This window comes from Herpailurus yagouaroundi, unplaced genomic scaffold, assembly GCF_014898765.1.
Source record: "Herpailurus yagouaroundi ecotype Mexico unplaced genomic scaffold, PumYag 186, whole genome shotgun sequence".
Taxonomy (NCBI): Eukaryota; Metazoa; Chordata; class Mammalia; order Carnivora; family Felidae; genus Herpailurus; species Herpailurus yagouaroundi.
The window spans coordinates 3,545,415-3,569,982 of NW_024412417.1; the positions used below are offsets into that span (position 1 = coordinate 3,545,415).

Here is a 24,568-nt window from a genome sequence, read left to right on the forward strand (position 1 = left end):
TTCCTTGGCTCATTGCACGGCCCAAGCCCCTATTTGATAACCCTTGTGGTATTGCTGTTCTTTTATAAGCAAGGACCTGCATTCATGCTGGGCCCTCATATTCAGTTCTTGGGTCAGGGGTCTGGTGACTAAAGTAACTTGCCCCCTCCCCTGACCCACCTATGAGGATATCTGAAAAGAATCTGCTCCTAAAATCCCTTTGGCCCCCGTTCTGTCTCTGTTGTCCTCCAGATGGATGTCTCTCAGCTGAGAGCGCTCACCTCAGTTCAGTTTGTGTCTGTAGCACCTGATCTCCCCCAGGAGGCACATCCCATTCTAGGCTCCAGTCTCTCTCACAATCTGCCCTGTCCCTCTGGTGGGGCGGGGATTCTTGTGTGATCAAGTACATATACACATCATGGAATTACAATCTATCCCAACATTATTTGCAAGGTCAGGTCCTTTATCATTCGGATCTTCCGATACTGCTTCTGTTGATTTTCCTTAATGCTGTTTTGCTTGGTGAGTCAGAACTAGCTGAACACAGTTGCTCTGATGCTAACAGAAAGATATTCTGCTCGGATTATTCTTAGTGAATTGGAAGATCGTGATATTCTTCTGTAAAATGAACACTGTGATGGCTGAGCATATTTGTGACGTAGCCAGCCTGCTAGTCTGCCGATAAACCCAAGTGGGTATCACTACAGTGCTCCCATCAGGGAGGAGCTAAGTGCATGGCTCATTGAGTCACATTCTCCTTGCCTCAAATACTGTCTAGAAGTAAACCTCTTTGGAGGCCAGTGTTAACTCCTTCAGGTTATTAGGAAGCTTAGCAGTGTTTAGCAAACTGTTTTGTCCACTGAAGAAGAAACCTGTTTACACTGGTGATATTCAGGCGGCTGAGGGATGCACTGGAAGGTCAGTAAAAGGTGAGCTAGAACTTAGACTTTAAAGATTCCTGCTAAGATCCACAGTGTATTAATTTTGAGGAAGAAGCTAAAAATCTTGAATATAATCAGAAGAAAAGAAGGAGTTCAGAATGGTGGTTTTTCAGCAAGAGAGTCACTTATTTATACAGCAAAGGCAGCCAACTCTGTTAGAAAATACTTCAGAGATGACTAAGAATGTTAACATGAAGCCAAGACTATTTTGAGGTGGATCCTAGAATTGAGAGCTGGCATGTAAAAGGTTCTATTAGAAAGATTCTGAATTCTCAAGTAGAAATCAGTCTGGACTTCCCAAATATTTTCTCTTTTCTTGACGGTAGACATACTCCTCAGGAGAGCAGTTTAGTTCATCCGAACTCAGAGTGCCCAACACAGAAGATCAAATCAAAACAACTTCAGCTGTCCCCAAGACTTGTAAATGAATGGCATGCAGTGTATCTTGTCCTTGCTGTTCTTGGAGTTTCTGAGGGGTGCTTTTGCAAAATTGAGTGGCAAATCCAAACGGACAGGTATATTGTAACTTATACTAAATGGATTCACAAGTCAAGTCATGTGTACAGAATGACACGAACCTTGCCTTTTATGCTTAACATCTTTTCCTGCTTCAGTTTGCTTTTAATCATGAAGTATACTTTTTCCAGTATAAATGAAACCTTGTAATGATAAGAAAAACAAAGGTTTCGAAAGCTGTAAAGAAGGAAAGAGCAAACCCACCCAAAGTCATAGCATCCAGCAGCAATGCGATCTGCTGTTGATATGGTTCCTCACTTCTTCCCAAGTCACATTTTTTGGTTCTATATATACCATTTATATCTGGTTTCACATTTTTACGTAACTTCTAAACTTAAGCATTTTTCAAGCTATTGACAACTCTGTGGATACATTTTAATGATTATATAATGATATGCAGTTTAGTTATTCAGCTAATGAACATTTAGTTTGTTTCAATTTTTCCCCACAGTTGTCAGTCAGGCTGCAATGAATATGTTTGTTCTTTACCCCTCTTTGGCATCTAGCGGAGAATGCATTCTGATAGTAACACCCCCTCTGATTCTGTTTCAGTAAGAATGTTTACAATGTAACTAGCATTTATTCTTTCCATTTAGCTTTCTTTAAAAAAAAAAATGGCATAGCTAAAAGAATATAGGTTTTCTTGCTACAAACATGAAAAGAAACCGAACAATATCCCATGCTATCGGATATCCTCTAGGCTCATCTACGGCTTAATATTCCTTTACAATCCCACGTTACTACAGGCTGGAGGTATCCTGTAAGAAATCAATCCTATAGAATTCACACAGGTAAGTCTACTATAAAAAAAGAACCGGCGGCACCTGGGTGGCTCAGTCCGTTGAGCATCCAACTCTTAATTTTGGCTCGGGTCATGATCTCACGGTTCAGTTCGTGAGTTCTAGCCTGCGTGGGGCCATGTGCTGACATTGCGGAGCCTGCTTAAGCTTCTCCCTCTCTCTCTGCCCCTCCCCAGCTCGCACTCTCTCTGTCTCTCTCAAAATAAATAAAATTGAAAAAGAAAAAAGAACTATGCTTTATTACCTACTACAAACAACATAGCACAGAAAGCTAAAGAATGTTTGAGGAGAGGAGCACTATAGTACTTTAGGAACATAGCCTTTTATTAAGGAACAAGTGCAGCTAATGTCATTCAAATTACTCTGAACTACTATGTTTTAGGATATATGCCACGTAATTTAATTTTCATAATGGATTGGGCTGTTTATTCCTTTGAAATGAAAAAGAAATCTCATTATGAACCTGTGAACCGTTCTGAAGAAAATACAAAAACAAAAGTGACCTTTAATGTCCTTTTTAAGTCTGAAGCTCTGTGAAACCAGTAAGGTTGGGAAATGACCTGTGTTTTAATGAACAAAATGTTTGAAATGATACCAAACATTTCTAAGTGATCTAATTCTGAATCCAACAGGATTCCAAGTTTTGATGGTTTTCCCTCAAAATTCTTCACATCTGTCTATTCTTTTTGCCCCCTCCTCCAAGCTCCCATATTAGCTACTGCTTTTTGCCTCGAAATCCATATAAAGACTTACAAATCCTATGTGTGCACCACTGTATTAATATTAATACACTATAAAGTTACACAAAAAGAAATGAAAAGGCATAAAGTTAAATACAAATACAAATATTTGAGAACTGCTGGATTTGATAATGGCATTGAATGGATATTAATTTCACTTGTATGTAAGTTTCTTCCTTGTTTATAGAAAATATACACTGATGTACTTAGAGGTAAAGGGATATCATATCTGCAACGTACGATCAAATGGTTTGAAAAGACATAAACAGAGAAAATAAAGAAGGTGGTAAGACAAATGAAATAAAATATTGACAACTGGGGGAGGGGTTAGGTGAAGGGCACTTTTGTAGATTTTGAAATTATTTCAAAATAAAAAGTTTTAAGTGTGTGTGTGTATAAAGTTGAAGTATATATCTTCTTGCCTCCAGTGGATGGCCTTGCACACCCCTTGGGTTCTACCCTCCAATCTGGGATCAGCTGGCCCAGAGTCTAGTAACAATGTCCACATTGGTCTCTTGGCCTCTTTTCGCCCTCTTTTTATCTAACCTCAACCCGTCTGTCAGTGACCTTCCTAAAGTATAAATCTGATGATGTCACTCACCTTCTTTAAAATCCTGTATGATTCCAAATTGGCAAGAGAACCAAGAAACCTACTAGGTTATCACAGGAGGCTTTTCATTGTTTGGTCCCATTCTTCATTAATGGCCTATGTTGCAGCCACAGGAACTACTCCTCGCATTTGTAGTTGTTATTGCAAATAGCGTTTCTTCTCACTGGAATGGTCTTCCTTTGTCTGCCTTTTCTACTCCTCTTTAAACTCAAAATTTTATCCTCTGGAGTCACTGCTGACCTTGAGGTCAACCACTTCCCCCATAGCAGCAATTTAATTGCATTTAGTTATTTACTCTCTGAGTTTAGCTCTATCCAGTTGCTAGAGACTAGTGACTGGTCATACTCTTCTCAGGATCTGTTGCCACCTGGTTGATTATGACAGAACAATGCGTGGTGTGTAGCGGTGAAAGCCCGTGGGATAAATGAATGAACAGAAGCCTACCCCAAAACTTCCGCAGAAGACTTTACATGTTCTGCCTGGTGGCACATACAGCTTTACAAAGAGATCTGCTTAAGGAAGGAGATGCCCTTTATCCAAGATCAAATACTCAATGTCTAAGGATAGAATCCTGAATTTAAAATCACACTACGATTAGCGACGGGACTGGTAAAATGACCCAGTGTCCAGCAACCCTGACTGCTGTGTAGACGATAACTGGATCATGATGGTCATTTACGTTGAACTTTGATCTGTGGCGGTTGTATGAAGTACAAGATTTTCAGTCAATTGGTGCTTGGCAGCTGACTCTTAGTAAGTCTTTCTAATCTTTAAGAGATTTACTTTTATTTCAATTTCATTTAAACTAGCTAAAATTAATGGGGTGCCTGCGTGACTCAGTTGGTTAAGCATCCAACCGTTGATTTTGGCTCAGGTCATGATCTCACAGGTTCGTGAGTTTGAGCCCACCTCAGGCTCTGTGCTGACAGTGCAGAGCCTGCTTGGGATTCTCTCTCTCCTTCTCTTTCTCTCTTTCTCTCTGCCCCTCCCTCTCTCTCTTTCTCAAAATAAGTAAACTTCAAAAAAATTTTAAATGAACTTTCTAAAATTAAAATTTTATTAATGTCTCATCTAGTAGTTAATATGAATTTTCTCCTTTAAGTTACAGTGTAGTGTTGTATTTATTTATTGCCTGATTTTGGACCATTCTTGCATTCCTTTACCAAGCCTTCCTCGGTCAAGACACTATTCTGATAGGAATGTATTATATCTACTAACATTTCATCTGCTGTTCCATAGTTACATTCATAAAAGGCATCTGTTGTTTACATGTAAATATTAAGCCGTGTAACTCTTCATTATGTTTTAGAAATCATTCCAAGAAGACATTGAGTCAAACTTCCCTCAAAGATTGAATTTAGATAATGGAAGTTCTAGTAGTTCTACCAAGTCCGAAATCATGATAGCTAACATTTATTAAGTGCTTATTTTGTGCCACTCGTTTAGCTGCTTTGTATTTATTAACCCATTCACATCCTATTGCATTCATATGAAACAGAAGTTATCCCCACCTTGTGGTTGAGGAACCGAGACCCAGGGATGCAAAGTACTCAGGGTCCCAGGGTGGTAAATGGTCGAGTCAGGATTTGAACTCAGGCATTCTGGCTCCAGAGCCTCTCATTCTTCAGCCAGTATGCAGTATTCCCCAGCATGATACTGGGGAAAACACAAACCCCAACAATTATTTGTTCACAGACAGAATCTGATATAATCATTGTTAACATAATTGAGTAAACAACGTCGAATTTACATGAAAAATACCATAACTACATATCCTCTATTATTATTGTGACCTAAATTGGGGAATAACTGTACTTAACTATTTAAAAACTTAAATATTACCAAAGTAACTATTTTTTTTTTCTTTTCAGCAATCTCGACACAGAAGAACTATGTGGTAAGTTGTGTTGGGAGAGGGGGAGGCAGTCAAACTCACTACTTGCTTTAGAATGAAAAAGAACGCCATCTTATATAAATTTCTATATACCCTAAAATTAATGTCCTAGATTAGGAATTTGGGAATATAAAAGATAATTGAGATCTCAAAGATTTCTGTTAACTGAGTTTTACTCAAGCATGTTTTTCATTGCAGAAAGAGTTGGGACTCAATTTGGTCATGGAGGAGAGTTATTTTGTTTGCATTTGGTACAATTAGTTTCATAGTAGAAAACTCTCCACTAGTTTGAATATATTTTTAAATTGGTGTTTAATACAACTTCATTATTCTTTTCAAATAGATTGCAAGACTGACCCCCCCTTGACATGTAAAAACAACTCTGTCCCATACCTGCCTAAACAGTTTTGGAGTTTTAAATGTCACTTGCAAAACAAGTTTCAATGGAGAGAGGAATTTCTACAGATTCTTGATTTAATAGCCTCTTCTATTATTTTCTTCATCTTTGTGGCTGGAAACAAAAGTCAAAGGCTAGGACTGTGGGAAGGCAAATATTTCTGAGATTTATCTTTTGTTTTGAGTAAATTGTGGAGCACTGTGAGACTATTCAGTGTGAAACAGCCATTTTTCTCTGAACACTGGAAGGTTTTAGGCTTTATGTTTTAAGATAAATATATAACACCTTGTCCAGGTTTGAGTTTATTGTCTAGGCTTCTTAGAAGTAATTTTATAGATGATATTCTTTGAAACTCTTAATTGAAGTCATAAGCACTTCCTGAATATCTTATAATCCTTATATATTTGAAGTTTACCAAATCATCACATAGTCCATTTTACAATATTCAAGAGTGGTTATCTTCCATTTCATCAAAAATGGTAGAGCAACACCAAGTGAGGATATGCCAAGACAATATATCAGAATACAAGCTTTCAAGAAAAGAACTCTGGACAACACAAATATGATAATCACCAACCATGAGGTTTCACATTTTCCAATGGTCATAAAAAACTCTATTTCCTGTTCCTGTATTGTGTCTATCTTGTATTCCGTGAGAAGAATCCAGCTGAAAAGCAAGCTGTTGATGGAGAAGCAAGGTATCTCGGTACTAAAGCAGTTCATGTTTTGTTAGTTATGAAACACTAGCAGAGAAAAACGGAGGAAATCCTGACATGCTTTTACACATAATCAAACCATGATCTGTCCACACATGGGTATTAAACTGTGCCAAGGAGGCAAAAGGGCCCGTGGGGACCCTGGCCACCAGGCTTTCTAAAGAACAGCAATCACGATCAAGGTCAAGTTGTGATCCATTCTCATCCATGGGCAGATGGTCCCTGCCAGTGAAGTGGAGAGATGAAGTAGGGAAATGGAGAAGATTATGTCAATAGTTTTGTGAGGTTGGGAGACCCATTTCTAGATAGGTTAGGCCAAAATAAGGATTTCCTCAAATCATCCACTTAATTCTTTTTGTTGTCTATTTAACTTTGCTTAGGTAGGCATGGCTCTTGAGAAAGCAAACTGTTAAAAGGGCTTTTAAGATGAAGACATTTAGTGGTTCTTGTTTGCTATGTTGCTTATGTATTGCCATCAAAGAGTATTACATTATCCTCTCAGTGTAATTGTGTATCTTCACTTAATCCGCTACAAAAAAAAGTTTAATTTGTCTTCTATAATAATAGAACTCGATTAGAAACCTACTCTGTACTTAGAAAAAGCTTTGACTATGAATTTCCCCATAGTTAAGGAACTAGTATATGGGGTTTTAATGCAACCAAATTGCTCTGTATTTTTAAACCCAGTGATTGTAGTCCCAATTGTGTGTTATAATCCTCCCCCTCTCTGCTCAAGAATATGCATTTTAATTTCCAGAGTATAGTTTCATGTCTTGTTGTTTTGTAAATATAAAGTAAATATTTAAGTTGGATTCTAATCAAAACCAAATGCTTCAGTGCACGCAAGTAAAATCTGTCGACTCACATCCCGAACAAATTTGCCCTGGTGCATGGGAGGGATGACATTTGATTGGCATGAAAAACAGATTTCCTGTGCTCTTTCAGGGAAGCCAGTTAAAAGGTCCAGATATCTAACAACTTTCATTCTGTTGCTTTTACTTAGTTAACTAAATTATACACCTAGAAATCAAAATATGTTAAAATAAAGTATTGCTTTATTTTAGTTATGAAAATAATACTTAACTGGTTTTTAAATTTTAGCAATACAGACTTACATTGGCATGTAAGACAAAATGTCAGCCTCCCCTCTTCCCTCTCTCCCTCCCTCCCACTGTCTCTCTCTGTGTCTCTCTGTCTCTTTCTCTGTCTCTGTCTCTCCTTTTGCCTGATAGTGACCTCCACTGCTAACTGCTTGGAGCATATCCTTCCAGATACTCTTATGCCTGCGTTGACATTGACAAATATACTTTGATAGATAAGTCAACATCCATCACCACACACAGTTCTTGTCTTGTAATGAGAACTTGTAAGATGTATTCGCTTAGCAACTTTCAAATATGTAACACAGTATTACTAACTACAGTTACTGCCTTGTATATTTCCCCCCATGACTGACCTTTAAGATCTACATTCTACTTACTTTGCATTTCATTTGTTCTTTTTCCAATTTCTTGAGGTGCAAAGATTATTATTATTTGAGATCTTTCTTGTTTCTTGATGTAGGTAGCATTTAACTCTATGAACTTCCCTTTTAGAACTGCTTTTGCTGCATCCCATAAGTTTTGGTATGTTGTATTTTCACTGTTATTTGTCTCAAGTTATTTTTTTGTGTTCTCTTTTAATTTCTTCTTTGATTCATGGTTGTTCAAGAGAGGGTTGTTTAATCTCCACAGATTTGTGAATTTTCCAGTTTTCATCTTGTAATTTCTAGTTTTACATCATTGTGGTCAGATGAGATGCTTGATATGATTTCAGTCTTCTTAAATTTATTAAGGCTTGTTTTGTGACCTAACATCTAATCTATCCTGGGGAATGTTCGTTGTGTACTTGAGAAGAGTTTGTATTCTGTTGCTTTTGGATGGAATGTTCTGTGTGTTTGTGTGTGTGTGTGTGTGTGTGTGTGTGTGTGTGTGTGTGTAGTCTATCTGGTCGAATGTGTCATTTAAGGCCATTGTTTCTTTATTGATTTCTCTGTTTGGATATCTGTCTATTGATATAATCGGCATATTAAAGTCTCTTACTATATTGTATTGTCTATTTCTCTCTTTAGATCTGTTAATATATGCCTTATATATTTATGTGCTCCTGTGTTATGTGCCTGTATATTTACAAATGTAATCCTTCTGGTGGATTGGCCCTTTATTGTTACATAATAACCTTCTTTGTCTCTTTTTATAATCTTTGTCTTAAAGTCTGTTTTATCTGATCTAAGTATAGCTACTTCAGCTTTCTTTTGGTTTCTAATTGCATGTAAGATCTTTTTCTATCCCTTCGCTTTCAGTCTGTGTCCTTATATCTGAAATAAGTCTCTTAGTGGCAACAAAAGATTTTCAATCCATTCATCCACTGTCTTTTCATTGGAGAATTTAGTCCATTTACATTTAAGCTAAGTATTTATACATATATGCTTATTTATGTATCATTGATTGTTTCCTGACTGTTTTGTAGTTCCTCTGTTTCTTTTTCTCTTGCTTTCTTCCTTTGTGACTTGATGCTTTTCTGTAGTGGTATATTTCAATTTTTTCTTTGTCTGTGTGTATGTGTGTGTGTGTACCTAGTGTAGGTGGTTACCATGAGGCTTACATAAAACAATTAGAACAGTCTGTTTTAACTTAATAACAACTTATGTTTGAACATGCTCTAAAGCTCTACATTTTTTACTCGCTCACCTCCATGAAAATTTTTATGCTTTAGATATCCCAATTTGCATACTTTTATTTTGTGGTTCTAGTAAATTATTGTAATTATCATTATTTGAATACTTTTGTCTTTTAACCTTCATACTAGCTTTATAATCGATTAACCCACCACCTTTACATTAGATTATTTTGGATTTTACTATATGTTTACAGTTACCAGTGAGATTTACACTTTCATATGTGTTCTCATTAATAATTAGTGAGTACCCTTTCATTTCAGCTTAAAGCAGTCCCTTTCACACTTCTGGTAAGGCTCGTCTAGTGGTGATGAACTCCTTTTGGTTTTGCTGCTCTGGAAAACTGTTTATCTCTCCATTTCTGAAGGACCGTTTTCTGGGTTCTTGCACCATTGTCTGGCACAATGATCATGTGTATAACAGTTATTTGTTGGAATGTTTATTTACCCTACCTGGTTGTAGGCTCCTTAAATAAGGCACTAAGTAAATGTGTGTTAAGTCCTGGAATGACTGTATGAAAGCTCACCATGATGAAGTGGAGATTGGGGATTCTCTCCTTTTATCGGTATTAAATGTCCTGGCTCTTTCGTCTGACTTCCCACTTTAAGTTCATTAGAGCCCCACTTGCCCTGGAACGTGCCCCTTACTAAGTTATAATACAATCTGAGTGACTTTGACCTGCACCTCCTCAAAATAACCCTTACACCTAAGCTCCTATCCGAGCTTCGGTGCTGCGGTTCTCTCTATTCTGAGAGTTATTTTCTTTGTGTCCCAGTGTATTGCTTAGGGAGTGATTTTTTTCCCCCCTAACTGCTTTGATAATTGAGATGAATGAGTGGATGAATAAAAGAAGGAAGGCACGAAGTCTAGATAGGTGTCAGCTCAGAAACCTTCCCATGTGTTTTATCAGCATGTGCCTTCATAAATCTAATTTCACAGTGGCAAGACCATTTATATTCTCTCCAGGGACCTTCATCAGTTAAGCCAGATATATTGTTCATGAAAATATTTTAGGAGGTGTTCCTTCTTGTTTTGTTTTTTCTTAAACCTGATTTTTAAGCACCACATTCCTATTTTCCACTTAATCTATTTCTGCATGCTTACATTTAAGATCCCCATTACAATCTTTTTTGAGTCTTTGTATATAAATAAGTAAAAATGTGCTAACAGCTTTACTTTTTTCCATTTTTCTTTACACGTTTTCCTTGTTGCAACTTAGTGTGGATTCTGTTCTGATAATAATTTTTTTAAATTGATTTTCTGTAGCCACATTAATTGCTTGCTACTTCATAAACGGTTTTATTCATTGATTGCAAATAATGGCGTGGACAAGGTCAGACACGTTGGTCACCACTCAGAGGAAGTCAATATCCTAGCCAAGAATTAAAATGTTACCGTCAAGCAGGTATTTAAGGAGTATCTGCTTCCTTATTTATCTTCCAACTAATCCCTTCCTGAACGAACCTTTCTATGAGATGATATACACCACACATTTTTAAAGAACTACATCATCAGGAATGCATTTTCTTTTTGTCAAAAACATGCTGTGTGTTTTTAATCCATGTGTACACAAACCATAGTTTGACAGCCATAATCTAGAATTGATTTATTGCTCACCTGTGTTTATTTTTCTTCTCAGATGAGTTCTGCACACTTACTAATAAATCATTCAGTGGTACTCCCAATTTGTTATTAATATCAGTGTCAACAAATAATTCCATCTGGAGTATGAAATAAATTAAAGTTTCCATAAGACATGCTGAAATTTATCTCAGTGATTTCAAATAGCTTTATGTGGATTATGCTTGTCATTCTATTTGATTCCACAAATAGTTATGGCACACTAAGGAGAGGCAATAATAAACTACAGCTCATCCAATGATGAGTTCACAGGAATGGTGAGGGCTGATGATTTTCTAGTGACTGAAAGTTGTAGGTCTTTTCAGCGTATGACTTTATGAGTTTTGGTCAAGCTAGATCTCTCATTTCAGAAATATATAGATCTCTGTAAGTAAAGATGAGGTTTTACATGTATCTCTCCTCTATTTCACCTTGTTTGGGAACCGTCTATATTCCATACTCTTAATTGTAACACCCAATGTATTATTTATTTCTGCCTACTGAAAATGTGGCAAATATACCTTTTGCTCTGCCCAAATTGTGGAAAAAATAAATTATGACAGGAGTAGTACATGAGAGATACCAAGGGGGCCATCTTCATGTTTTGTAGCCTTATTAGTTCTTAGCCATGAGGAGAGCTTACCTTCCTTAAATGTTTCCCAGAAGAGATGATAAAATGTCATGTATTTTTTTTCTGAAACTACTATCTTAATGATTACTATAGTAATGTAATAATATGCTGTTGAGAATAGATTTTATTGTGATATTCTTGCCCATAGATCCAGATTCATTTTTTTCCCTACTGTAGGAAAAAGCATTTCTTCAAGAATAATTGTAACTGTTTAGGGTGTTTTTTTTTTTTTTGAAATGAATATATTGACACCTTAGTCTCTTTTGAAAACCTTCCAGTTTTCAGTTATAACATGCAATTTGTTTTGCTCACTTATGGAATTAATCATCAGTTGGTTTTGCTGTTCTTTAGGATACCTAAATGCAAACATTAACTTTTTTCAATATTCTTCCTTTTAGAATATTTTTCTCAGCACTTGGGTGAATATGAGAATGTACTAGCAGCACTTGAAGACCTAAATCTTTCCATCCTGAAGGCCATGGGCAAAACAAAAAAAGTAAGGAAATGTTGGTGCTTATTTTCTATAAAATCTCTTTGAAAACATTTTCTTGGAAAATCACACCTGTTCCCTAATGTACCATAAAAGTATATATTGATTTTTACCACCTACAACTTATTTTTCTCGATATTAAATGACCTATTATAGTCATTCCAAAACGTGAGGTGCCAGATACTGTGCTTTTTGCTGAGGATGCAAGGATACAAAGAGCTGTGCAAGCAGCTCTTACTCTGGTAAGGAGACGAGCGTGTGAACAAGCCATCGTTACATAGCACAACAGAGGGCAGCACGAGATGGGACATGTGGATCATGCTGGAGGCAATCACACCTGTGCAATTGCAGATGAAGTTATAGCTAGGGAAAGGAGAAAGAGACACATGGAACAGCATGTACAAAGTCCCTGTGTTGGAAGTGGCATGGAGCAGGCACAGGGCATTCAAGGAAATTAAGATGATCGGTAAGATTAAAGTCTAGAAAACTCAAGAGTGGCATGATTTGAGATGAAACTGGTTTAGCAGAGAGGGGCTGTAGCTTTCATGATTTTGTTGGTGAACCTAAGGATGTAGACCTGCCTCCTAGATGTAAATAAATCAACCACATTTTAAGCAGAGATGTGGAAACTCATGCAGTCTTTTGAAAAGCCCATATAAGACTCAGCTTGGGATTAGGGTGGAGAATGTGGGGAACAGAATCAGGAAGATGAATGAGGAAGCTAGTTCACTAACCCAGGCGAGAGATGTTGGTACTTTAAAGTTATTGGCAGACAATATGGTGAAAGGGAAAATAATTGTACATATATTTGAGATCCTATCAATAAAACTTGGAGGAGGATAGAATATGGGGAATGGGAGAAGGATATGTCCAGCGTGAATCCTAGTTTTTCGCTCGTGTGTCTGGTGGTGGCACTACATAGACTGCTGAAAGAAGACCGGGTTTGAGGAAGTAAGCTCATGAGTTCTATTTTAGACCTGTTGAATCTAAGCTCCCTTTGAGACATCGAAGGAAATTCAAGTAAACCATCGGATACAGAGATCTGTATCTGACAGGTGAAGTTTAACCTGGACGTATGTTTGTGAATTGTCAACATTTGCGCAAAGAACTTGAATGACATCATGTGGGGAGAGAATATACAGTGAAACAAGGAGAGGGCCTAACACTGACCTTTAAGGAACTGCAACTTTTGTGGGTGGGTGGAGGAGAATGAGTTGGGATGAGAAGGAGTGGGCACGAAGAGGAGAGGGAATCTGGGAGACTGTGGCGTCCAGAAGTTGGGGAGGGTATTCCAATGAAGTACAGACTGGTCGATAGTGTTGACTGCTATGGAGGGGGCAAGAGATGAGAATTATATTTCCTGTTGTTGGTAAATTAAAAAAGATATTCTGGCATGTGAGGTGCATAACAAGAAATGAGAATGTTTTTTAATGTTTATTTATTTATTCATTCATTCATTCATTCATTTATAAAATTTATTGTGAAATTGGTTTCCATACAACACCCAGTGATCATCCCAACAGGTGCCCTCCTCAATACCCATCACCCACCCTCTCCTCCCTCCCACCCCCGATCAGCCCTCAGTTTGTTCTCAGTTTTTAAGAGTCTCTTATGCTTTGGCTCTCTCCCACTCTAACCTCTTTTTTTTTCTTTTTTCCTTCCCCTCCCCCATGGGTTTCTGTTAACTTTCTCAGGATCCACCTAAGAGTGAAAACATATGGTATCTGTCTTTCTCTGTATGGCTTATTTCACTAGCATCACACTCTCCAGTTCCATCCACGTTGCTACAAAGGGCCATATTACATTCTTTCTCATTGCCACGTAGTATTCCATTGTGTATATAAACCACAATTTCTTTATCCATTCATCAGTTGATGGACATTTAGGCTCTTTCCATAATTTGGCTATTGTTGAGAGTGCTGCTATAAGCATTGGGGTACAAGTACCCCTATGCATCAGTACTCCTGTATCTCTTGGGTAAATTCCTAGCAGTGCTATTGCTGGGTCATAGGGTAGGTCTATTTTTAATTTTCTGAGGAACCTCCACACTGTTTTCCAGAGTGGCTGCACCAATTTGCATTCCCACCAACAGTGCAAGAGGGTTCCCATTTCTCCATATCCTCTCCAGCATCTATAGTCTCCTGATTTGTTCATTTTAGCCGCTCTGACTGGCATGAGGTGATATCTGAGTGTGGTTTTGATTTGTATTTCCCTGATGAGGAGTGACGTTGAGCATCTTTTCATGTGCCTGTTGGCCATCTGGATGTCTTCTTTAGAGAAGTGTCTGTTCATGTTTTCTGCCCATTTCTTCACTGGGTTATTTGTTTTTCGGGTGTGGAGTTTGGTGAGCTCTTTATAGATTTTGGATACTAGCCCTTTGTCTGATAGGTCATTTGCAAATATCTTTTCCCATTCCGTTGGTTGCCTTTTAGTTTTGTTGGTTGTTTCCTTTGCTGTACAGAAGCTTTTTATCTTCATGAGGTCCCAGTAGTTCATTTTTGCCTTTAATTCCCTTGCCTTTGGGGATGTGTCAAGTAAGAAATTGCTACGACTAAGGTCAGAGATGTCTTTTCCTGCTTTCTCCTCTAGGGTTTTGATGGTTTCCTGTCTCACATTCAGGTCCTTTATCCATTTTGAGTTTATTTTTGTGAATGGTGTGAGAAAGTGGTCTCGTTTCAACTTTCTGCATGTTGCTGTCCTGTTCTCCCAGCACCATTCGTTAAAGAGACTGTCTTTTTTCCATTGGATGTTCTTTCCTGCTTTGTCAAAGATTAGTTGGCCATATGTTTGTGGGTCTAGTTCTGGGGTATCTATTCTATTCCATTGGTTTATGTGTCTGTTTTTGTGCCAATACCATTCTGTCTTGATGATTACAACTTTGTAGTAGAGGCTAAAGTCTGGGATTGTGATGCCTCCTGCTTTGGTCTTCTTCAAAATTACTTTGGCTATTCAGGGCCTTTTGTGGCTCCATACGAATTTTAGGATTGCTTGTTCTAGCTTCGAGAAGAATGCTGGTGCCATTTTGATTGGGATTGCATTGAATGTGTAGATAGCTGTGGGTAGTATTAACATTTTGACAATATTTATTCTTCCAATCCATGAGCACGGAATGTTTTTCCATTTCTTTATATCTTCTTCAATTTCCTTCATAAGCTTTCTATAGTTTTCAGCATACAGATCTTTTACATCTTTGGTTAGATTTATTCCTAGATATTTTATGCTTCTTGGTGCAATTGTGAATGGGATCCGTTTCTTTATTTGTCTTTCTATTGCTTCATTATTAGTGTATAAGAATGCAACTGATTTCTGTACATTGATTTTGTATCCTGCAGCTTTGCTGAATTCATGTATCAGTTCTAGCAGACTTTTGGTGGAGTCTATCGGATTTTCCATGCATATCATGTCATCTGCAACAAGTGAAAGCTTGACTTCATCTTTGCCAATTTGATGCCTTTGATATCCTTTTGTTGTCTGATTGCTGATGCTAGAACTTCCAGCACTATGTTAAACAACAGTGGTGAGAGTGGGCATCCCTGTCGTGTTCCTGATCTCAGGGAAAAAGCTCTCAGTTTTTCCCCGTTGAGGATGATGTTAGCTGTGGGCTTTTCATAAATGGCTTTTATGATCTTTAAGTATGTTCCTTCTATCCCGACTTTCTCAAGGGTTTTTATTAAGAAAGGGTGCTGGATTTTGTCAAAGGCCTTTTCTGCATCGATTGACAGGATCATATGGTTCTTCTCTTTTTTTTTGTTAATGTGATGTATCACGTTGATTGATTTGCGAATGTTGAACCAGCCCTGCATCCCAGGAATGAATCCCACTTGATCATGGTGAATAATTCTTTTTATATGCCGTTGAATTCGATTTGCTAGTATCTTATTGAGAATTTTGGCATCCATATTCATCAGGGATATTGGCCTGTAGTTCTCTTTTTTTACTGGGTCTCTGTCTGGTTTAGGAATCAAAGTAATACTGGCTTCATAGAATGAGTCTGGAAGTTTTCCTTCCCTTTCTATTTCTTGGAATAGCTTGAGAAGGATAGGTATTATCTCTGCTTTAAACGTCTGGTAGAACTCCCCTGGGAAGCCATCTGGTCCTGGACTCTTATTTGTTGGGAGATTTTTGATAACCGATTCAATTTCTTCGCTGGTGATGGGTCTGTTCAAGCTTTCTATTTCCTCCTGATTGAGTTTTGGAAGAGTGTGGGTGTTCAGGAATTTGTCCATTTCTTCCAGGTTGTCCAATTTGTTGGCATATAATTTTTCATAGTATTCCCTGATAATTGTTTGTATCTCTGAGGGATTGGTTGTAATAATTCCATTTTCATTCATGATTTTATCTATTTGGGTCATCTCCCTTTTCTTTTTGAGAAGCCTGGCTAGAGGTTTATTTTGTTTATTTTTTCAAAACACTAACTCTTGGTTTCGTTGATCTGCTCTACAGTTTTTTTTTTAGATTCTATATTGTTTATTTCTGCTCTGATCTTTATTATTTCTCTTCTTCTGCTGGGTTTAGGCTGCCTTTGCTGTTCTGCTTCTATTTCCTTTAGGTGTGCTGTTAGATTTTGTATTTGGGATTTTTCTTGTTTCTTGAGATAGGCCTGGATTGCAATGTATTTTCCTCTCAGGACTGCCTTCGCTGCGTCCCAAAGCGTCTGGATTGTTGTATTTTCATTTTTGTTTGTTTCCATATATTTTTTAATTTCTTCTCTAATTGCCTGGTTGACCCACTCATTCGTTAGTAAGGTGGTCTTTAACCTCCATGCTTTTGGAGGTTTTCCAGACTTTTTCCTGTGGTTGATTTCAAGCTTCATAGCATTGTGGTCTGAAAGTATGCATGGTATGATCTCAATTCTTGTAAACTTATGAAGGGCTGTTTTGTGACCCAGTATGTGATCTATCTTGGAGAAGGTTCCATGTGCACTAGAGAAGAAAGTATATTCTGTTGCTTTGGGATGCAGAGTTCTAAATATGTCTGTCAAGTCCATCTGATCCAATGTATCATTCAGGGCCCTTGTTTCTTTATTGACTGTGTGTCTAGATGATCTATCCATTTCTGTAAGTGGAGTGTTAAAGTCCCCTGCAATTACCACATTCTTATCAATAAGGTTGCTTATGTTTGTGATTGTTTTATATATTTGGGGGCTCCCGTATTTGGCACATAGACATTTATAATTGTTAGCTCTTCCTCATGGATAGACCCTGCATTTACTATATAATGCCTTTCTTCATCTCTTGTTACAGCCTTTAATTTAAAGTCTAGTTTGTCTGATAAAAGTATGGCTACTCCAGCTTTCTTTTGACTTCCAGTAGCATGATAGATAGTTCTCCATCCCCTCACTTTCAATCTGAAGGTGTCCTCAGGTCTAAAATGAATCTCTTGTAGACAGCAAGTAGATGGGTCTTGTTTTTTAATCCATTCTGATACCCTGTGTCTTTTGGTTGGCACATTTAGTCCATTTATGCTCAGTGTTATTATAGAAAGATATGGGTTTAGAGTCATTGTGATGTCTGTAGGTTTCATGCTTGTAGCGATGTCTCTGGTACATTGTCTCACAGGATCCCCCTTAGGAACTCTTGTAGGGCTGGTTTAGTGGTGACGAATTCCTTCAGTTTTTGTTTGTTTGGGAAGACCTTTATCTCTCCTTCTATTCTAAGTGACAGACTTGCTGGATAAAGGATTCTCAGCTGCATATTTTTTCCGTTCATCACATTGAAGATCTCCTGCCATTCCTTTCTGGCCTGCCAAGTTTCAGTAGAGAGATCCATCATGAGTCTTATAGGTCTCCCTTTATATGTTAGAACACGTTTATCCCTAGCTGCTTTCAGAATTCTCTCTTTATCCTTGTATTTTGCCAGTTTGACTATGATATGTCGTGCAGAAGATCGATTCAAGTTATGTCTGAAGGGAGTTCTCTGTGCCTCTTGGATTTCAATGCCTTTTTCCTTCCCCAGATCCAGGAAGTTCTCAGCTATGATTTCTTCAAGTACACCTTCAGCACCTTTCCCTCTCTCTTCCTCCTCTGGAATACCAATTATGCGTATATTATGTCTCTTTAGTGCTTCACTTAGTTCTCTAATTTTCCCCTCATACTCCTGGATTTTTTTATCTCTCTTTTTCTCAGTTTCTTCCTTTTCCATAATTTTATCTTCTAGTTCACCTATTCTCTCCTCTGCCTCTTCAATCTGAGCCGTAGTTGTCTCCATTTTATTTTGCAGTTCATTGATAGCATTTTTTTTTAGCTCCTCCTGGCTGTTCTTTAGTCCCTTGATCTCTGTAGCAATAGATTCTCTGCTGTCCTCTATACTGTTTTTAAGCCCAGCGATTAATTTTATGACTATTATTCTAAATTCACTTTCTGTTATATTGTTTAAATCATTTTTGATCAGTTCGTTAGCTGTTGTTATTTCCTGGACGTTTTTCTGAGGGGAATTCTTCCATTTGGTCATTTTGGATAGTCCCTGGAGTGGTGCAGGACTGCGAGGGCACTTCCCCTGTGCTGTCTTGATAACTTGCATTGGTGGGAGGGCCTCAGTCAGACCTGATGTCTGCCCCCAGCCCATCACTGGGGCCACAGTCAGACTGGTGTGTGCCTTCTCTTCCCCTCTCCTAGGGGCGGGATTCACTGTGGGGTATCGTGGCTCATTTGGGCTACTTGCACACTGCCAGGCTTGTGGTGCTGGGGATCTGGCATATTAGCTGGGGTGGATCGGCAAGGTGCACGGGGTGGGGGGGCAGGCTCAGCTCACTTTTCCTTCGGAGATCCACTTCGGGAGGGCCCCTGCTGCACCAGGAGGGAGTCAGACCCCCCGGAGGGATGGATCCACAGAAGCACAGTGTTGAGTGTTTGCGCGGTGCAAGCAAGTTCCCTGGCAGGAACTGGTTCCCTTTGGGATTTTGGCTGGGGGATGGGAGAGAGAGATGGCGCTGGCGAGCACCTTTGTTCCCCGCCAAGCTGCGCTCTGTCGTCTGGGGCTCAACAACTCTCCCTCCCGTTGTCCTCCAGCCCTCCCGTTCTCCGAGCAGAGCTGTTAGCTTATAACCTTGCAGATGTCAAGTCCCGCTTGCTGTCGGAACACACTCCGTCTGGCCCCTCCGCTTTTGCCAGCCAGACTCGGGGGCTCTGCTTGGCTGGCAGGCCGCCCCTCCGCCCAGGCTCCTTCCCGCCAGTCCGTGCAGCGCGCACCACCTCCCCGTCCTTCCTACCCTCTTCCGTGGGCCTCTCGTCTGCGCTTGGCTCCGGAGACTCCATTCTGCTAGTCTTCTGGCAGTTTCCTGGGTTATTTAGGCAGGTGTAGGTGGAATCCAAGTGATCAGCAGGATGCGGTGAGCCTAGCGTCCTCCTACGCCGCCATCTTCCCGACCAGTCCCTCGAAATGAGAATGTTTAAAGCTAACGCGGAATTTTTGGAGAAAGCCAGTAGATTTATATGTACGTCCTTGAACTCCACTTGTTCCCGAAGGCCCCAAAGAAAACTACAATGAGATTTTCTAAGGGGGAAGTTTGTAGTAACAAAAGTTGGAAACTGAAAAGCAGATGAGCAAGTGGCTGCTGGCAGCAGACCTGAGACATTTGGTGGCTTGACTTGTAGGGGGGAAGCAGAAAGGCACGGGGATCTAGTGGCACTCATTGGCACTGGAAATGGCAGGGAATTGTGGGGCTAAAGCAGAGTGACCTGGTGGAAATCTGTGGTTCCCCGCTCTTCTCTATGGAGCTGGGCAACTGCCTTTTGATCCACCCAGGTAGAAAACCTAGACTTGTTCTCTTTAAGGGTTCAAGGGGAGGATCTCTGCCTTGTCTCCATAGTTGGAGGATTAAGTAGAAACTTACATTGTAAATGAAAGGACCTCCAGCTTTCTTCCTTCATTTAACTCCCAGAGGGTTGGCATCCTGCAGGCAGACCTAAGACGTTGTCTCTGAGAAAGCCAACTAGTACAATAGGAAGCACCTAAAGTCTCTCTCATGGTATATAGAGCTCAACCTCATCTCCCTCTTCTCCCCTTAAATCCTAAAGGCTTGTCTGCAACCCATCATTAAAGATGTACAGTCAGCCACGTATCCCCAAATTTCTTACGGGAGAGGCAGAGATCAAGACAAACCAAAAAGGAGGGAGGGAGGGAGGAATGAATGAACAAAGCAATACAGGGGACTGACTATGCAGGAAGATGAAAACTCCCAGTCTCCTCAGCCCCATCAGAAGGAGAAGGGAAGATATTGCTTCCATGAATCAAAAGCTGTTTGAAATTAGAATAAGAGCACAAATAAAGACTTCCAGAATTCTGGAAAATAAAGTTTAGAAAGTGTTCCAAAAAGTAAAGCAAAAAAGAAAGTGTAAGAAAATTGGAGCATCAGCCTAAGATGTCCTCTAATCCAAATAACAAATTCTAGAAAGAGGAAACAAATGGAATCTGAATACATTTTCCTTTGATCTGTTAAGGAGTATTTGGAAACTGTAAGATTTTACTCCTTGGGACCTTCCCTCCAGAAATGGTAATTGTTTAAAACCTCTGTTTGGTTTGGCCGACTTCTCTCCTTGTTCGTTAGGCCTCACCTTTAATACCATGTCCTCAAAGAAATCTTCTCTGAGCACCTTATGTAAAAGAGGTTGTCTCTGAGTATCTCCTGTCCTTCTCTGGCAATAATCAGAATGAGTAACTATGTATTTTATTTGTGTTTGTTTTTTAATGTTTATTTACTTAGAGAGAAAGGGTGGGGTAGGGCCAGAGAGAGAGAGGGAGAGAGAGAATCCCAAGCAGGTTCCAGCTGTCTGCACAGAGCCCAATATGGGGCTCTGTCTCATGAACTGTGAGATCATGACCTGAGCCAAAATCAAGAGTTGGGCATTTAACCACCTGAGCCACCCAGGCACCCCTGTATTTTTTTTTGGTTTTTTAATGTTTATTTATCTGAAAGAGAGAGAGAGAGAGAGAGAGAGAGAGAAAGAGAGAGAGGACTTGAGTGGCGAGAATGCTTGAGAGGGAGACACAGAATTTGAACCAGGCTCCAAGCTCTGAGCTGTCAGCACAGAGCCTGATGTGGGGCTCAGCCTCATGAACCAAGGGATCTGAAGTTGGACACTTAACCGACTGAGCCACCCAGGCACTTCTGTATTTTGTTTAGATTTTTGTTGTTTGTAAGGAGGGAGAAGGACAGTGTCTCTTTTGAATATCCAGAGCCTGACACAGAGCCTGACAAAATGTAGTCAGTAAAACTTTGTGATTGCTTAAATAAAGTGACTTAAATTGATATTCATTCTGCTCTAAAAGCGAAGTAATTTTGCTCCTGAAAGAAAAATTGCTCCTAAGTCCATCTAAGAAGTATTCAGATATCCTTTAATAGGAAGAAAAAGCAAGCACATAATTTTTATTTTCTCACACATTATATTAAAATCATGTTCTTTGTATTAATACAGTGAGGCTTTGTGGGATTTAAATGAAGATCAACCTGTTCTTTTTTGGTCTCTTTGGTACAAAGCCTATTTCTTAGCACAGACTCTTGAAAATGCATTTAATCTGTATAATCATGTTGCTTAATCAAGGACAAAAAAGATTTTTTTAAATGATCCAAAATAAAATTAGGAAAGGTTCTTCATGTGATAGCTCAAAAATGAGTGAAATGCAGGAGTTTGACAGTTTTTTCAAGCCACTGTTGCGCTGACATCTTCTCCATGCTGTCTAGCACAATGAACCCTTCTGAGTGAGAAATTCAGCATTTCTTTTTGAGAATCTCTCTATATTTTTACCCAGATGAAAAGTCCTGTCTCAGTAGGGAGGGCTGACTGTTCTAGGCTTTTATGAAAAGTGAAATGCAAGCCATTTGTGAGTGTATCTGTCTGCTGTGTCAGAGAATGGATAAAATGGATTCCAGCTGCTTAACTTAAACCCCAGGAGGTGACTCGGGACAGATACAGTCTGTCACTGTTATTTCCCCTTTTCCTCTTCCCTTAACCCAAGCCTTTCTATATAGGTCCTCAAGGGCTACCTGGATTATTTTTCAGAATAAACACCATAGGTCAAATTCCAAATGGTTATTTGGAAGCCTTGAAAGTAGGTAAAAGCAAAACTCCCTGTCTGGCTTTGGGATTTCACAAAAAAATAGTGGGTTTGTCTATTCATTTTTCTTTCTACAGTGGGGTGATAAGCTAACCTCCATCATTACTATGTGGTGTGCTTGAAATCTCAAAGAAAATGTAGAATTCTGATGCGGAAGTTAAAATTCATCTTGTGCTATTTATATAAACATAAATGGAATTCCAGATTCCCTTAAGCCTTACTGGTAAGACTTCAAAAGGAAATGATCATAAGCTAAAGTGAAGAATGATGTTCTTAAAAGAGTTACTTAGGGTGTGAATAATTACTTCACCTTGATGAGTGAAACTGGGAAAATGTCCAAAATTAAAATGTATACAAAGTTTGTAGTTTTCACCTGGAAGCTGTTTTCAAACAAGTGCATTCTACAATACATCTTCAATTATTTTAAGGAACAATATAGATGAGTCCTAGCATCATTGGGTTTCAGTCATTCCCTTCTTAAATCTGTCTTTGGGGTCTGTAGACTTCTTCATTTCAACCCTCCCATCTCTTCTCTAACCCTGTTTCCTTATATTTAGCAACTGGGCTCCCTGGGCTCCATATTCTTTTCACTTGTTAAAAATCACAATTTTGGGGGACGCCTGGGTGGCTCAGTTGGTTAAGCGTCTGACTCTTGGTTTCATCTCAGGTCATGATCTCACAGTTGGTGGGTTCAAGCCCTGCATCGAGCTCTGCACTGACAATGGGGAGCCTGCTTGGGATTCTCTCTCCCTCTCTTTCTCTCTGCCCCTCCCCCACTCACACTGTCTCTGTCTCTCTTTTAAAAATGTGGTAACTGAGTCACAAAGTGGTTAGTTGATTTATTAATATCATAAAGTTAGATTTAAGCCAAATTCTCATTTGAAAATTTTTATTTAAGGTTTATGTGGTCCCATATGGAATATGCTGCAAATAAACAATTGTAAGTTGTATCATGGCACATTGGTGCCATGGTGTTAGACCAGTTTGGTCTTTGAAATGATTGAACTCTTCAAAGTTTAGTTGTTGATCAGCAAAGTCTGGAGACTTCTAGCTTCCCTGGTTATTTTCAGCTTTGTTTTAAGCAAATGAACAAATACGTTTCCAGAGCTTTGTATAATATGTGAAGAACATTTGAAAGAAATTAAGGACAGAAGCAGATAACTAAATGCTGAGATGCCAATTTAATGCTAAAATAATATATATGGTGTATAAGCAAAGTTCTGGGCAAAGAAGTTCATACATTTTAATATACATGGTCTATTGCCAGAGGGATAGATGGAACATTAACTAGAAAACAAAGGAAGTTACCTGCCATGTCAGAGAAGAAAAATTTAGCTTTTTACTTGGAGAGTGAAATATATCCAAAAGAAAGGCTAATATACCAGAGATCAATAAGCAGAAATCTCGGTGGCCTTCTGAGCTCTGGGTAGATTTATACAGGATCTGAAAATATCCAAATAGAAGCCCACCTGATTTTTTTTCCCCAAATAGCTAACTATTCCAGCACTATTTCTCCATTTTTTATCCATTCACTAAAATGCCCTGGTTACCGTTTGTCACATACTTCTACTTGGATCTGTGCCCAAGCTCACTGTCCTGTTCCACTTGTAAAGCTATATTATCTAGTATTGTTAAGATGTTGTCTTAATTTTTGAATACTTGGGTATATTTGAAAATGTGAAAATGCAAATCTACCCTTACTATTCTTCTTTTCCAAAGAGTTATTTTTTTCCGTCTTGCCATTTTCATGTAAGTTTTCATTGTTTTCCAGTTTTAAGGAAAAATTCCATGGGAATTTTTATGTATTTACATTCCATTTGTAACTTGAAGAGAACTGTCATCTTGGTAATATGCCTTCCCATGCAGCTGCATATATCCTTCTCCATTCATCCAAGCTTCCTTTTGGGTCTTATGAAGTTTTTTATGATACTTCATATAGTTTCAAAACACATCTGGTTAAATCAATTCACAGATGTTTTGTATTTCTGTTGCTTTTCTCATTGGCCTGCCTCTTCATATTCCTAACTTCATATTGGTGGTATATTGAAACATGACTTTTTTTTTTTTTGTATATAAATTTGGTAACTAGGTTAGCTCCCATGTTGAGTAGCTTCTCTGTGACATGTCATTTATCTTCCGTTGCTGATATGATGAGTTTGAACCTTGAGACCCATGCTCACTTACGGGAAGAACCAAGCCATCGTCTCTGTCTCCCGCCAAATCCAACTAGTCTCCACTTTGTCTTTAGCTTTCTGACTCACCTTCTCCCATTTCTCTGATCTGAACTTTGAGGCCATACCTTATGCCTGTTGGTGTTATGCAAGATTTCAGATTCTTCTTCAGAGCTGCAAGGCTGTAGGAAATTACGACTCTGCACTTAAAATCTTATACCCTAGACGAACAAGATAATTTTCCATAATACCAAATAAAGCTTTTAAAACTTCAGGGGCGCCTGGGTGGCTCAGT

General features: G+C 38.8%; 1 protein-coding gene and 1 long non-coding RNA gene across 3 annotated transcripts in view; one reads left to right on the top strand and one right to left on the bottom strand.

Moving 5' to 3' along the window:
• The window catches only part of LOC121042682 (uncharacterized), a 42,210-nt gene extending 37,877 nt beyond the window's left edge, over positions 1 to 4,333 (bottom strand). Inside the window, exon 1 of the long non-coding RNA XR_005796382.1 lies at positions 3,578 to 4,333. This is a non-coding gene — a long non-coding RNA (uncharacterized LOC121042682). The remainder of the gene's footprint in view (positions 1 to 3,577) is intronic.
• Positions 1 to 24,568, top strand: part of NECAB1 (N-terminal EF-hand calcium binding protein 1) — a 195,655-nt gene that overhangs the window by 77,018 nt on the left and 94,069 nt on the right. For both annotated transcript variants that reach the window (XM_040493940.1, XM_040493941.1), the window contains exons 4-5: positions 5,458 to 5,483; positions 11,959 to 12,056. In XM_040493940.1, coding sequence (XP_040349874.1) covers positions 5,458 to 5,483; positions 11,959 to 12,056 — 124 coding nt within the window. The remainder of the gene's footprint in view (positions 1 to 5,457; positions 5,484 to 11,958; positions 12,057 to 24,568) is intronic.